We start from the raw sequence: 12,948 nt of genomic DNA, 5'->3' as shown, positions 1-12,948 counted from the left end.
GGATATGTAGAGAGAAAAGAATATACTTATATTCCAAGTTATAATATAACAGTTATGAGTGATTTACAGTTCATTGCAGGGCATTTCTGGTGTTCAGGAATGGAAGCAATTTTCAGAGTATCTCCTCAGCAGCTGGTGGTGGCCCAGCCCTTCCTAGCTGGAGTTGCTCAGTGCTGATAAAGTGAGGAATCTCAGGTCGTGTCTGCTGGATGGCTGTAGGTGCACAGAGGGCTCTTCTAACACTTGAGTGCCCTGTATCGGCCAAAGCTGGCAGCTTCCTCCTGCCCTTGGTGCTGGAGTTGGTGGCCTCAGCTCCTGTGACAGGAGGGCAGGGCAGCAGTGCCTGCCCTCGCAGCCCTGGGCAGGAGCAGAGGCAGCTGGAGCTGTACAAGTGCTGGGCAGGAGCTTGAGCAGCCACCAAAGGGCTCTGCCTTGAAAAAGGAGCAGGGGAGGCTGAGGAACAGAGAAGTTCTGTTCCAGGTTCTCTTCCTGAGTTAGTTACCAGGTCCTGTTCCAATGCATTTTTCATCCCCAGAGTAGCCAGTCCCTTGTAGAAATACCTGCTTTTGCTATTGCCCAGTTACGTCACACAGTATTGCCCTGTGGCTGGATTGGGCTGGCACAGTGCCACATAGACCACACCAGCCTGAGGGTTCATTTAAAAGACAGTGGGATTTTTATTTCATATCTAGGCTTCCATTCTTAGCTCCCATTTTTAAGAGACTGTTTTTATTCTTGCCAACAAAAATGTACAGGGAGGCACCAAATCAAATTTTTCCCTTTTTGTGCTTAAATCAAGGCTTACAGAGTAAGGGTAAGCAAGGTAGTTTGTCTCTGCAAATTATTCAAATTAATGTTTGCTTGTTTGTGTTTGTTTTTATTTATTGATATTTGTTTTCTGTCAAATAATATCACAGGGTAGCTCAAAGTTACTGTGTCTTACTTGTATGTTTCTCAAGTATTTACTGAGGATGAAGCAGTTTGGAAACAGCCCAGGGAGCCTATGAAATCAGTGATCTCCAGTGTCTAGAATCCATTCTTCAGCTTGTCAGAGAAGGATTGATTGAGTTATGCACTGGAGCTGCAGGCTCCAGACGGAGGACACATAATAGACAATCACTCTCATGAAAAAGCATTTCTGATGTGCAGCCAGTTTTGCATTAGCCTTATTGAAGAAATGTCAGAAAATGGAATTACTGTATTTTTCTCAAAAATTACCATTACTCATATAGATATAAATCTGCAAAGATGAGGAAGAAAGGCTAATAGAGTTGGCAGGTGATTTTACTGTCAAATGGGATTTAGCAATAAATATTGGAATTATTCCATTTGCTTTTAAGGCTTTCCATATATGGAAATGCAGCTTTCTAAAACAGAGTTAGGAATGAAGTATATTTCATCTGCATTGGATGATTCTCATCTTAACCACTATAAAAGATTGATATGCATGAATGAAATGTAGGGGTTGTTTGTTTGCTTATTTAGAGGAGTTTCACTGGTGTAAAATGATTAAGAAGGTATAAAAGCATCTGGGATAAAGATGAAAGTTGCAAGAGCAAAAGGCATGTCAGCAGAGCTGGGGAAGTCAGACAGGAATGGTGATAGAGTTAGCAGGGAGGTGAGAATTACTGAGCTTTGCCTGAGGAGGATCACACAGGTTGTAATTAGAACTATCTCAAGGCAAAAACAGCTGCTGAGGTTTTATCCATGTCCTTCTTCCCAAAAGGAAAAGCTTTGGTATCTTTTTTCCTATAAGGTTTAGAACTACTTCATTAGAAAACAACTTTGTTGAAAAAAAATCAGAATGATGCTTTGTATTTTCCTTGAGAGTATATAACTTTTAGTCATTTGCTAGAAATTGCTGTGGTAGGATTTCACCACCAGAGTATTTAATTATTGTAACTAAACTACTAGATTATTTCCTTTCCTAATTTACAGGAGATGAAATAAACTTTCCTGTTTATTATGTCCTATTACCTTTTATTCACAAACTGATCTTTCAAGCTGAAGCTGTAGTTTGCTTCATGTGCATCTGCTATTACTTCAGTCACTCCTGAAAATATTCTTTCAAGTCCATCATTTTGAAGTGACTTCATGTAGGTACTGAACTGGCAGTGTTGTTCAGGACTAACTTGTTATGTTGCAAATTGCAGCCTCATAATTACTGCCAAACTTTTATCCCTTAAGTAAGAGGATATGAAGCTTGTTACACTGTGTAGATTTACACACTGCAGACCAAGCCAGTCTTGCTGTCAGCTGTTTTAAGCTACATACATTCTTTATGAATGTAATGGCATGAATATACAAATATATCAGGTGTGCTTATGGGTATGCATTTTATTGCATTACAGATGATAACTGGCACTCCTCTGTGGCCACTGCTAGATTTGGCCAAGTCTGAACCAGAGGACAAGGTCAAAGTCATGTACTACTTAAACATATATAACTGGATATGATCAGGTAGTGAAAAATCAGTTGCATATCATAATCTTACTTCCTTAATCTGTTTGAGTTTGAAATTGTATCAAGACAATTTACTGTCTTACAGTAAAGTAATGTCTCAGAGTTAAGAAACATTCCCCTTCTAGGGGGCTGTCAGGTTTCCTCTGTATATGGATATAGACCCAAAGGTGAAAACTGTAAAACAGCTGAAGATATTTATGAAGCTGTAATTGATGTACATGGATATAAAGAAATAAATTTGTCTGTTTAAGGTAAATTCTGTCTATGCTTAAGGTAAGTTCTGATTAATTAGTTGCACAGCATTTGAGACAAGCCAATGGTGAAAACTATGCTAGAATACTGTCTCTTATTATTTTGGAAATAGTTCGCCTATAGAAAGAAAACTACCACTGCTTAGTGAACTTAGTTGAGATAGTATCTAGTGTAACAGCAAAAGCTGATACTTTATATTCTTTCTCTTGCTCTATATTACAAAAATTCTTGCAATTTAATTAGTCCCCAAGGCTTTTTGTTTTAATTAAGCACTAAGGTGACACTTTTTTTCGTGCCACAGTGGTATCTAAGTTGTCATGACAAGAGTAAGTCAGTGTATCTTTGTGAATGCACTTGTATTCCTAATGAAGTTTATATTGCAAGCTGAGGACTTTGTACAATCTTTCTGGTCATTTTTATAATAGAGTGGAGTGGTCAAATTCTTATGATGGTGTTCTGGATTGGTCCTTTTCTGGTGAATTGTAAGTGATTTTTGCAGTGTTTGAGACTGGCTTGCACATTTTCCCTCAACAGCTGTATTAAGAACAACCAATGACATATTTATGTCAACTCTGATTGTTGTGTCTTAATCTTGGAAACATGGATAGTAACCTATTGTGCCAGGGCTCCAGCCAACCTTTTATATTTTAAATAAAAGCTTAAGTATAGTAACTTTCTGGGTGGGACTTGTACTGATGCAAAAGCCTCCTGCATTCTTCATCCTACTGACTTTCAGGAAATACCATTATTGGTGACAGGATGTGTTCTCTTCCATTAAACAAAGTTCTGACATGCAGGTAGAGCCCTCTGTTGTCAGGTGTTCTCTTAATTTTTATAGTATTAGCCAGATAACCTCAGAGGAAGTTGTTACACTTGGGAATGCTCTTCACTTATTTTTGCTACAATCAGAGACTGAAGGTGAGCAGGAGCTGTGCAGCTGGCTGGGCAGGGCCTATGGTGGGGCAGTGACAGCTCTACAGAGCAAGCCAAATGTAGAGGCTCTACCAGCACAACCACTACCATGGGCACTGGACATATCTTCACAGGCTGAGGTAGTTTATTATGGGATAAAGACCATGTAAAAAAACATGGGCCATAACTACATTATGGTTAAATTTGAATTTTATAAGGTTTGTAGATTTTTCTGGGGAAAAGCAGACTTTTGAATTCTGTAACTTCTGTGATAAAGATGCATGTATAGCTAGAAAAAAAAAATCTATGCTTACTTGATTATGAAGTAATAAATACTACTAATGCCAAATGTGTTGATGAACTGTTTTTTCTAAAATAGGAACTGACATTTGCAGTATTTTTAGATGGAATAGCCATGCTGTAGGTCTTTCTAAGACTTCTCTACGACTTCCTAAAATAACAAGTTTAGGCTCCATCTCTATAGAGAGAAGCTCCAAAAATTCCAAGCAGGGCTTTGGACAGCACTGTGTAAGGAAAACTCAGTTCTAGAGAGAATAGTTCCAGTTCATGGTGGATGAGACATACAGTACTTGAGAAGGAGCTGTAGAACTAACACAGCTTTTCAGCAGTGCCCTCTTGTTGAAATACTGGTATGTCACATGACCTGCTGGGATTAGCAGATGTTTCTCAAGCATAATCCCATTTCATTGCCAAGAATGGGGGATTGCTTTATTGGGTTAAGAAGAATTACTGAAGTTGCTCTTCAGAACTTCACTGTAGGACTTCACAAATAAAAGCTACTTCTTGTCAAGAGAAGGGAAGAAGTACAAGAGAAAACTACTTCCCTTCCTGGTTTCAGTCAAATCCCTGACCTTTAACTAAACCCTAAGTTTAACCCTGGAATGGTGGTCTCTGATATGACAAGCTTTAACTTAGCCATAACACAAGGAGCCCTGTATTTTGCACTTCCTTAATTTGTCACACTAGGCATTTAAAATACCATAACTTCCAAATAGGTTTTAGTCCAGGAGATCTTTAGAATGGGATCACCAATACTTACATTTTGGGGGTCTCGCCATTTTCTTCAGGGGGTGAGAGGAGAGCGCTGGCATTCCTTGATATACAGAGGAGAGAAAAGCCCAAAAGAAAAAAAGCACAACAGTCTTATCCACATGAAATTCCCTTCAAAGTACAGGACTAATACTTATGTACAGTTGAGGTTGTAGATCCCTGTGAAGTTTTCCTGCCCATAAAGATCATATTCTTTGTACAGGATGTAGTCTTTTAAGGAGTTTGGCAGTGGAAGGAAGGTCATGAAGACAGGACAGCGGAGACGCAGCCGGCCCATGCATGCCCGGATCTTCAGACGGCAAAGGTGCTTCAGAGAGCGGGGATTTGCTAGAGAGGAGAAGCAAAATTAAAATGCTACCAACCAAAAAGGCCCCAATTCCAAACCAGCTTGTTTTCATTGAAAACGTAAAGAGATACTTACTTAAAATGAAATGGATGTCTGGCCAGAGTTCCTGTTCTTTGAGAACTGCTTCGAGCTTCCAGCAAATCTTAACGTGATCAACGTAATCTAACATGACTCGCACCACTTTCCCAGACACGTGCTTCAGCCAGGACAAGGTTATCACTTCACAGAACTGATAGAAACAAAATGTTTAGTAGAGTAATATTCAATACTGCATTAAATTACTTCTGTCTCTTAGGACAATTACCTTGCTTGAGCAGGGTTTTAGAGGTTGCCACAGCTTGTCTAAGCCTCACTAGTAGAATCTAAAAATCTGAGAGGTGGTTATTTTGTATTAGATTCAAAAATAAACTTAAGCAGCTGTATCTTTGGGGACTTGGTGCTTGAAAAGAAGTGCTACCACTCTAAGTGAAATTTAGACTTGTGTTCCAGCTGCTTAATAGGGGGATCCACCAGATCAGTGCATGCATCATCATCCCCTTTAGGTTAAAGGAGGATTTATAAGTTCAAATGGACTTCACAAACTGAAACAATGGCTGACGAGTGTCTCCAGGAAGCTCTTTAGACTTGTTAATTTCTGCTCAGTGCTTATCCCACCAGCTCCAGGGGTCCTTTCAACAGCCTTCCGATCTTGGTGTTCTGGTAAGGGACAATGCAGAAAGCCAGCCTGCAAATCTCTGCTTTCACAGCATGACAAGACTGTCCTGGAGAGCCAGTTCCATACCAATCATTAATATATCACAAGCTGTGTTTTCACAATTCAAAATCACTGTTTACATTCATTTACCATCATGCACTAGGCTTCATAAAAACATCTGTTTATTTGAAAGCTGTGTCTATTCCTCTCTTTATGGATAAACTGTCTTAAAAACTTCTTTTTCTGACAGTGCATTAAGCTCCCTTCCATTTATTTTTAGGAAGGCCAATGGCAGTAAGCCGAAGCTGTGTGACACAGTAAGCCAGCACCTGAAGCTGTGTGTGTGACACACTTACCATGGTGTCTTTGATCACAGTGGAGGTCCAGCCGTCGGCCACGTACTGGGAGTGGGCCCCGTTGCCCCGCGGGCAGTCGAAGCAGCGCTGCACGTCGTAGCCATAGTTCAGCAGCATCCTCAGCATGACCTCATCTTTGAGGGCATACTGGAGAGCTGAGGGGAAATGCGTGGTGTTCACACGGCAGAAGTAGTTGACATTGGCCCCGTGGCGGAGTAGCAGGTTCATTAACTCGTAGTTGCCCATTCTCAAGGCTATTTGGAGGCAGTTGATGGGATCTTGGTTTGTCAGGGCTCCAGCATTCAGCAGCAGCTGCGTTGAGCAGATATCCCCGTTGGAAACAGCGAAGTACAGGGCTGATTTCCGGTGGTCGTCGTAGCCTTTGCGAATTCTCTGAGCCAGCATAAAATTGGCATCAAAACCCGACTGGAGGAGAAACTCGAGGCACTGAGGATGTCCTCCTGCTGCTGCTGAGTGAACTGGACTTATCCCACTTTCTTTAATGGCAGCAAAATCAGTCACTGGAACTAAGTATTTTAGAGCTCTGAAAAATTAAAAATAGAAGCATATCAGCATCTTAAACATTTTGGTTCATCTTATCTTTGAATTTCTCTGTGTTGTTGTGCATCAGAATTCATCATGAATGTTAGAATAATCTTAATATACCAAATCAATACCATGGCATGCATTGACTTGAATTGCTAACAATGAAATTGTAACCCAGCAATAAGATACTGACTCTACACCTACTACACATAAAATACCATTATATTACACAATTATTCATGAACAACCCATTCCTTGCTATAGAAATTAATGATTCCTTCTCAATAAATTTTTTTCCAGAATGTTGAAAGCACAGTGTTATTGCTAAACCTACAGGGATTAGGGAATTAACAGAATATGTATTATAACATGAATACATATAATATATAATGTAATATATACATCTATGTTTAAATATAACTATTAATATACAAAAAATATTAATACAGAAATTAAGAATCCTCAGGTGCTTGTTTCTCATTTTTCAGTTGTGATTTCAGCATAAATATCTTCCAGTAGTCTTACTGTTTAAAATAGAGATAACACTTACTCTCTAAGTCTATTTGTCTATTCAGTATAGTCACCATTCACATTCTGTGATAGGGTGGAGATTAGACATTGACCCAAAGAGAGTGACAGTGCCCCAAGAACCTCAGCATCTGTCTGGACAGTGTTACTACTTGTGACAAATGCGGAAATACCACAGGGATTAAAATGTACATCCTAAAGCCATGAAGATTTTATCCTGACTCATCTCGTACATTCAGACACAGAACAGACATATTTACACAGCCAAAAATAATTCCTTGTACAAAACTACAGATTTTCTGCCTGCTTTGAATAAGGTAAAATTAATATTTCTGGTGTCACTATTATTTGATTTTTAAGTATATTAACTCACAGAAAGTGTCCTCTATATGCAGCTCTGTGGATTGGCAAATGACCCGAGTGCTTTGGTACATTGGCATCAGCCCCATATTCTAGTAAAAGACTCACAGAATCTGGATTTCCTCCTCCAGCTGCTTCAAACAATATAGAAGCACAGTCCATTGCCTGTGAAAGAACATCTGCACCTGGGAAGAAGCAGTAAGGATTTTCAAACTAGTCACTATGCAGCTGTAATTAATATCCCCAACCCCCCAGTGATATGGTATTTTGAATTCTATTTTCCACCAAACAGAACTACTGTGGGCATAAATCTTCATGTTGGATCCTTGATTTTAGATATGTTTATATAATCCTGAGAACAAGAAAGTCCAAATTGCTTTGAACGCAGTAAGAATTGTTCTTAGAACTGTGCCAGCAAAAGGTTTGGTTCTTATTCATCAAAACAACAATTGCTTTTGGTTTACAAAAAATGCATTTCAATTATTTTACTTAAAAAAAACCAGGCAGGTGTAACTGTAAACATAAGAGCACCCAGTGTGCGAACAGTTCATGCAGTCCAGATCCAGTGCTGCTGAATTATCATGTAAAATTCCCCACTAAAAATATCTCGTCAAATGTGCCCTAGGGTGACCTGTCTACATGAGAAAATAATAGAGCATTTAAAAAACAATTACAAGTACTCACTAAAATGTTAATTTATTATTAATGTATTATTTTAATATTACACAAATTTATATTTATCAGGCCTTCACTACATCACAACAACCCTCAGTGCAGATGGCATTTAATTTTCTCTAGTAAGGTGAGCTACTTCTGCTGCTGTTTTTGAAGGCATATCTGAAGCCTTTTCTTCCTATAAGGTCCTATATAGTAAAATCTCACCTTTTTGCAGTAAGAGCTCCATAATTTCTGTATGTCCCATCTGAGCAGCCAGTGCTAGAGGTGTGAGCCCATATCCACTGCGGGGATCAGGATCTGCTCCAGAATCAAGGAGCAGCTGTACCAGATCTTTCCTGCCCAGTCTGGCTGCCTCATGCAGAGCAGTTCTCTCATGGACACAGCGCAAATTCACTCTGGCACCAGATCGTAGCAGCAAGGAGGCAACGTCATAGGAATCAAGTTTAATTGCTGTAGGACAACAAGCAAAGCATCAGACAGGATTGTCATTGAATGCTATTCTGTGCACTATGGCTGCTGTTACATGGCAGCCCAGGAAAACTGTTCCTGGCAGTGCTATTTATGCAATGAGAAATGCCACCCTACACTGAAAGGTTTAACTCATCAACAAGTCTGTTCTTTGCTTCCAAGACAGTACTAAGTATGCAAAGGAATCATTTCATGGTGATCTCTTTTTCTCTCTGTAGATGTTTTTCTCTTTGTTGCATTTGGCAATGGAACAGAACACAGCTTTCCTTGCCACTAGATGGAGATCACGCCCAGGGTCTTGGTGCTCAGGAGCTGCCACTAGAGCTCTATTTAATCTCCATGAGCAGTTATCATAATGTAAAACAAAGTTTATAATGACTCTTTAATATGCTATCTTAGCTTAATAAGCCTGAAGTCAGCGAGGATCTTAAAAGAGAAGTTTGCATTAGCTCCCGTGGATGGAATTATTAGGCAATACCTTTCCCTCCTTCTCTCTTTGATCTTCCAGGCTGTGCAGGATAGCCAATATCCTTCAGCTGGACAAATTAGGCTGAGCAGCTTTATGTGCCACAACTGCTTGAACATAAGTGACAGCATTCTGTGATAGAAACTGTCATGTCCCATTATCTGTAACCTACACAACTGCTTTAGATAAATCCCGTGCATCCCCTTCTTGGGGGATGGTGCATTTTAATATCGTGCACTTCAAAAGTATCTAGGAGTTCGGTACATTTTTTTTTAAGCAGATGCCCCTGACTTGAAGCTGCAGTCATTTTACAAGAATGGACTGAGGGTCCTATACATGATTGTTAGGTCTTTTCCTCCTCCTTTAACAATAGTTTTGAAACAGAATCCACCTTTCCAATGCAGAAAAATGTACGGGATGGTCCAAGAAACTTAAGAGTGCTCCTTTAGAATTTAGATCATGAGAAGACACTTTCCTTTTTTTGGGTAGGATTCAGTAAGAACAAAGGCATCATAGCCCAGACTGAGGGAAGCAAAGGAAGAACACATAACACTTTTGAAAAACATTTTGGCAAAATATAGTTCTTTAGAAATAATGAATTACAGTTCTTGTGCATAATCAAATTAAAGTGGCATTCACACAAAGAATGTGGGTATGAGACTATACTAGGATTATAGTAGGTATGGGACCTTATTCCTAAATTACAAAATATTAAAGAGAACTGAACTGAGAATTTCAGCTCATCTTCTTCACTTGTCACTCTTGGACTAATGCTGGTAATGCCTAAATAGGGACAAACACTGCTTTGCCACTCTACATACTGCAGATAAATCAGGCTGCTTGGCTATAATTTTGGATAATTAAAACCAGTTACCATGGGTTTTGGACAAAGAAAGGCTGATGCAAAGAAGGAGATGCCACGTGGGCATAGAATATGAATGTTTAATGCCTGCAGACATGAAGGGCAAGTAATAGCATGAAGAAGCAGAAGGACTCGCTACCTGGCACCACTGCAGAAATGATGCCAAGGATGACACTCTGCACTTCATGGAGAAAGCTAGTTATCATTTGAGAAAAATAGACAGGGACAGACACATGCAGTGCTGAGAGTAATATATTTTTTTTCTCCTTATAACAAAATATTTTAGGCATTGAAGTCAAATATGTCACATTGAAACCTAAAATGTATAACTATATCCTCACCTCCTTCCCTCACCTCTCCACCCCTAAAAACAGTATTCACCTATAACTAAAGGAGAATCTCCCTCTTCATTTTTAACATTGGGATTGCAGCCATTGAGCAGGAGAAAGTGGACATTGTCCACAAAGCAATTCCTTACTGCCACCAAGAGAGGTGTTTCTCCTTTTAGAGTGGACCGCTCCCATGTAACGTCACGGGAGGCTGAAATACAGAAAAGCAGAACACATGTGAAGTTGGATGATTCATCAAACTTTACTCTGTAAAACTTTTTGGTGAAAAACTAAAAGGACTTTGTACCTTTTAAAGTTATTTCAAGAATGTTCTTATTTAGCTGTGCTGCAGCTTCATGCACAGGAAGCCAGCCTTCTTGATCTGCTTCTTCAAAAGCAGAATTGTGCCTCACCAACTTCTTCAAGGCCTCTTCTTGGGCTGTAATATTTTAACACAGACACATATCCCATTACTCATCCTAAGACAAAATTCAGGCAACTAATACATTGAGTGCCATTTATCCCACCAGTGTATCTTGCTCATTTTAAAAGAAAGGCCTGGAGTTTTCCCCTAATTTTAGGAGACGAAAGCACTGAAATTTCTAAAAGGGGTGACACTTGAACCCATTCCAATGATGCAGTCTAATATGTTAGCTTTTGGATGTCTTGTTTTTAGTTTCCTTACTTTTCCCAAGACCATATATAAAGAAAAGCTACACATAAATCAGGTGTTCAAACCCCAAAAATGTAGGCATTGCTCAGCCATTCCCAGGGGTGTAGGCTTAGTGTGGTGTATTTGTACTTAACTGTCCGAATTGCTGCAATGATCTGCCCATGTTCTCTACTTCCAGTATACTGGAAACTGCATAAACAGAATGAGAATAAAATGAGAAGTAAAATTTCATGTGAAGCTAAGGATGTAATTATACCTTACTTTAAATACTCTTACTTAGACAACATGTTACATTTCCCTAAGTTACATTGGTTTTGGGAGGGTTTAACACATTGAAACACTTTTTTTATTGGTCTTTCCCTGACACTGTAAATACTGAATTTTTCACACAAAGGGCAAAAATTAAATGCTAAAATGAGAGGAAGCTCCCATATCCCATACTCTTACATCACCTACGTATCTTCTTCACAAACCCTTATACTCAATTACATATTGATGTAAAACCACCTGAAAGTTTCATACATTCCATATTTTCCAGGAAACAGGTACACTTTTTCAGGGAGAACTTGGAACAAGTAAGCTACCACTGCTTTTTAGTATCCATGAGACAAGGTCAACACAATACAACATATGGAGTTACAAAGGAAAATAAGACCTACTAAATGCTTACAATAATGCCAAGGAAACAACCAAAATAGAAATAATAATTATTACCTTTCAACCTCTGTTGCACTGCCACTTGTTTCAAATTTATGCCTATCTTGTAAGCTTTCCTGAATAGCTCGCTGGGTAGAGATTTCCTCATCAGAATCACCATCAACCATATACACTGAATTATTCATGGCAAATCAGCACAACATGGATCACTTCTGTAGGGAAACACTGCTTTTTAATTAGAAGCAGAGCTTAAATGTTTAGGTTAGATCTGGAGTAACAGAAATAGCAATCACTGTGTCAGTATCAAGACAAATGAAATATCGTTAAAAATAAATGACTACACTGTTATGCTTAAGCAGTCTTGCTGCTCTTGGCATATTCAAGATCTCAGATGTTTTGTTAGGTTCAAACCTTTCATCTGTTTTACCTTATCAAAACTTCCACTTCTGGCTTTCAAGAGAGCTGGCCTGAAAAAAAAAAAACCAAAACCACAGGGAAAGGTAAAATAAAATTAATAAATAAAACTGAATGCTAATAAATAACTTGGCAAAATGAATGAGCACAGGAAATTTAAGGAAGTTGTCAACACGCCAACTACAAAGCTTGGAAAAATTCTAGAAACATCTTCAAGCTGGGCAGCAGTAATTCACGGCAAATCTGTATAATTTAATTTGTTACCTGATCCACCTACTGTGTGATTGCAAGGCCTTGCTCTGTAATTGCGTATGTTGCAAAAAAAAAAAAAAGAGACACATTAGCAACATATACAGCAAGAAATTGTTAGTAATTTATTTTACTATGGCTCAATGAGTACATAAATATATTAAGTCTAGACTACTTTTTTCCCCTGAAATTGTACTAACTTTCCTAAAAATCAGAAAATACACTGGGTTTCCTTACCTTCTGAAAGAGGGAAAATCTCAGCCTTTGAACAAGTGATAATAAGTTGAAAGTGACATTTTCAGGATTGTAATCAATCTCTGCAGAGCCCATGTCCATGAATAGCTCACTATAAATACCCGATCATAAGATACTCTGGGACTTTCTCCATGTTTCTTTCACACACGTCAGTTATGTTTAATAATATGACCTGATAAGTGGTGCCAACAAAAGAAGGAATTAAAACTCCAGTTTCCTTGTAAAAAGACTTTTGTTTTTTGGAATAAGAACTGCAGAACTATAGTAGTAAGTATTACACAGTAAAAAGAAAATTCTCTAGTGCTGTCCTAGGAGATCAAACTGAAGGTGGTCTTAGGAGCTTGCTTAAGTAAGACAGCAAAAAAACCA

At 38.8% G+C, this 12,948-nt stretch overlaps 2 protein-coding genes across 2 annotated transcripts in view; one reads left to right on the top strand and one right to left on the bottom strand.

The window, feature by feature from the left end:
- The window catches only part of APPL1 (adaptor protein, phosphotyrosine interacting with PH domain and leucine zipper 1), a 27,940-nt gene extending 21,808 nt beyond the window's left edge, over positions 1 to 6,132 (top strand). The window contains exon 22 of the mRNA XM_083869360.1: positions 6,019 to 6,132. Coding sequence (XP_083725486.1) covers positions 6,019 to 6,036 — 18 coding nt within the window. The 3' untranslated portion in view covers positions 6,037 to 6,132. The remainder of the gene's footprint in view (positions 1 to 6,018) is intronic.
- On the bottom strand, positions 4,811 to 12,948 carry ASB14 (ankyrin repeat and SOCS box containing 14). Its single transcript, XM_083869361.1, has 12 exons — positions 12,562 to 12,948; positions 12,340 to 12,374; positions 12,089 to 12,128; positions 11,719 to 11,873; positions 11,138 to 11,193; positions 10,639 to 10,770; positions 10,384 to 10,542; positions 8,411 to 8,656; positions 7,542 to 7,713; positions 6,095 to 6,638; positions 5,120 to 5,273; positions 4,811 to 5,025 (listed from the first exon to the last, which is right to left on the bottom strand). The coding sequence occupies exons 4-12, from the start codon at positions 11,844 to 11,846 to the stop codon at positions 4,832 to 4,834; spliced, it is 1,785 nt and encodes a 594-aa protein (XP_083725487.1). The 5' UTR covers positions 11,847 to 11,873; positions 12,089 to 12,128; positions 12,340 to 12,374; positions 12,562 to 12,948; the 3' UTR covers positions 4,811 to 4,831.

Source organism: Zosterops lateralis (assembly GCF_965231275.1).
Source record: "Zosterops lateralis genome assembly, chromosome: 11".
NCBI lineage: Eukaryota > Metazoa > Chordata > Aves > Passeriformes > Zosteropidae > Zosterops > Zosterops lateralis.
Note: the sequence above shows the minus strand (reverse complement) of the source record. Positions and strands in the feature narration are given on the sequence as shown.

What these genes read in the sequence shown, in the direction of transcription:
- ASB14 (XM_083869361.1), bottom strand. Translation starts at nt 11,846, where the DNA reads ATGAATAATTCAGTGTATATGGTTGATGGTGATTCTGATGAGGAAATC. An exon ending in CATTGCAGCAATTCGGACAG is followed by an intron (nt 10,771 to 11,137) that starts TTAAGTACAAAT and finishes AAAATATTACAG; the next exon opens with CCCAAGAAGAGGCCTTGAAG. An exon ending in AGATTCTCCTTTAGTTATAG is followed by an intron (nt 8,657 to 10,383) that starts GTGAATACTGTT and finishes GTTGTCCTACAG; the next exon opens with CAATTAAACTTGATTCCTAT.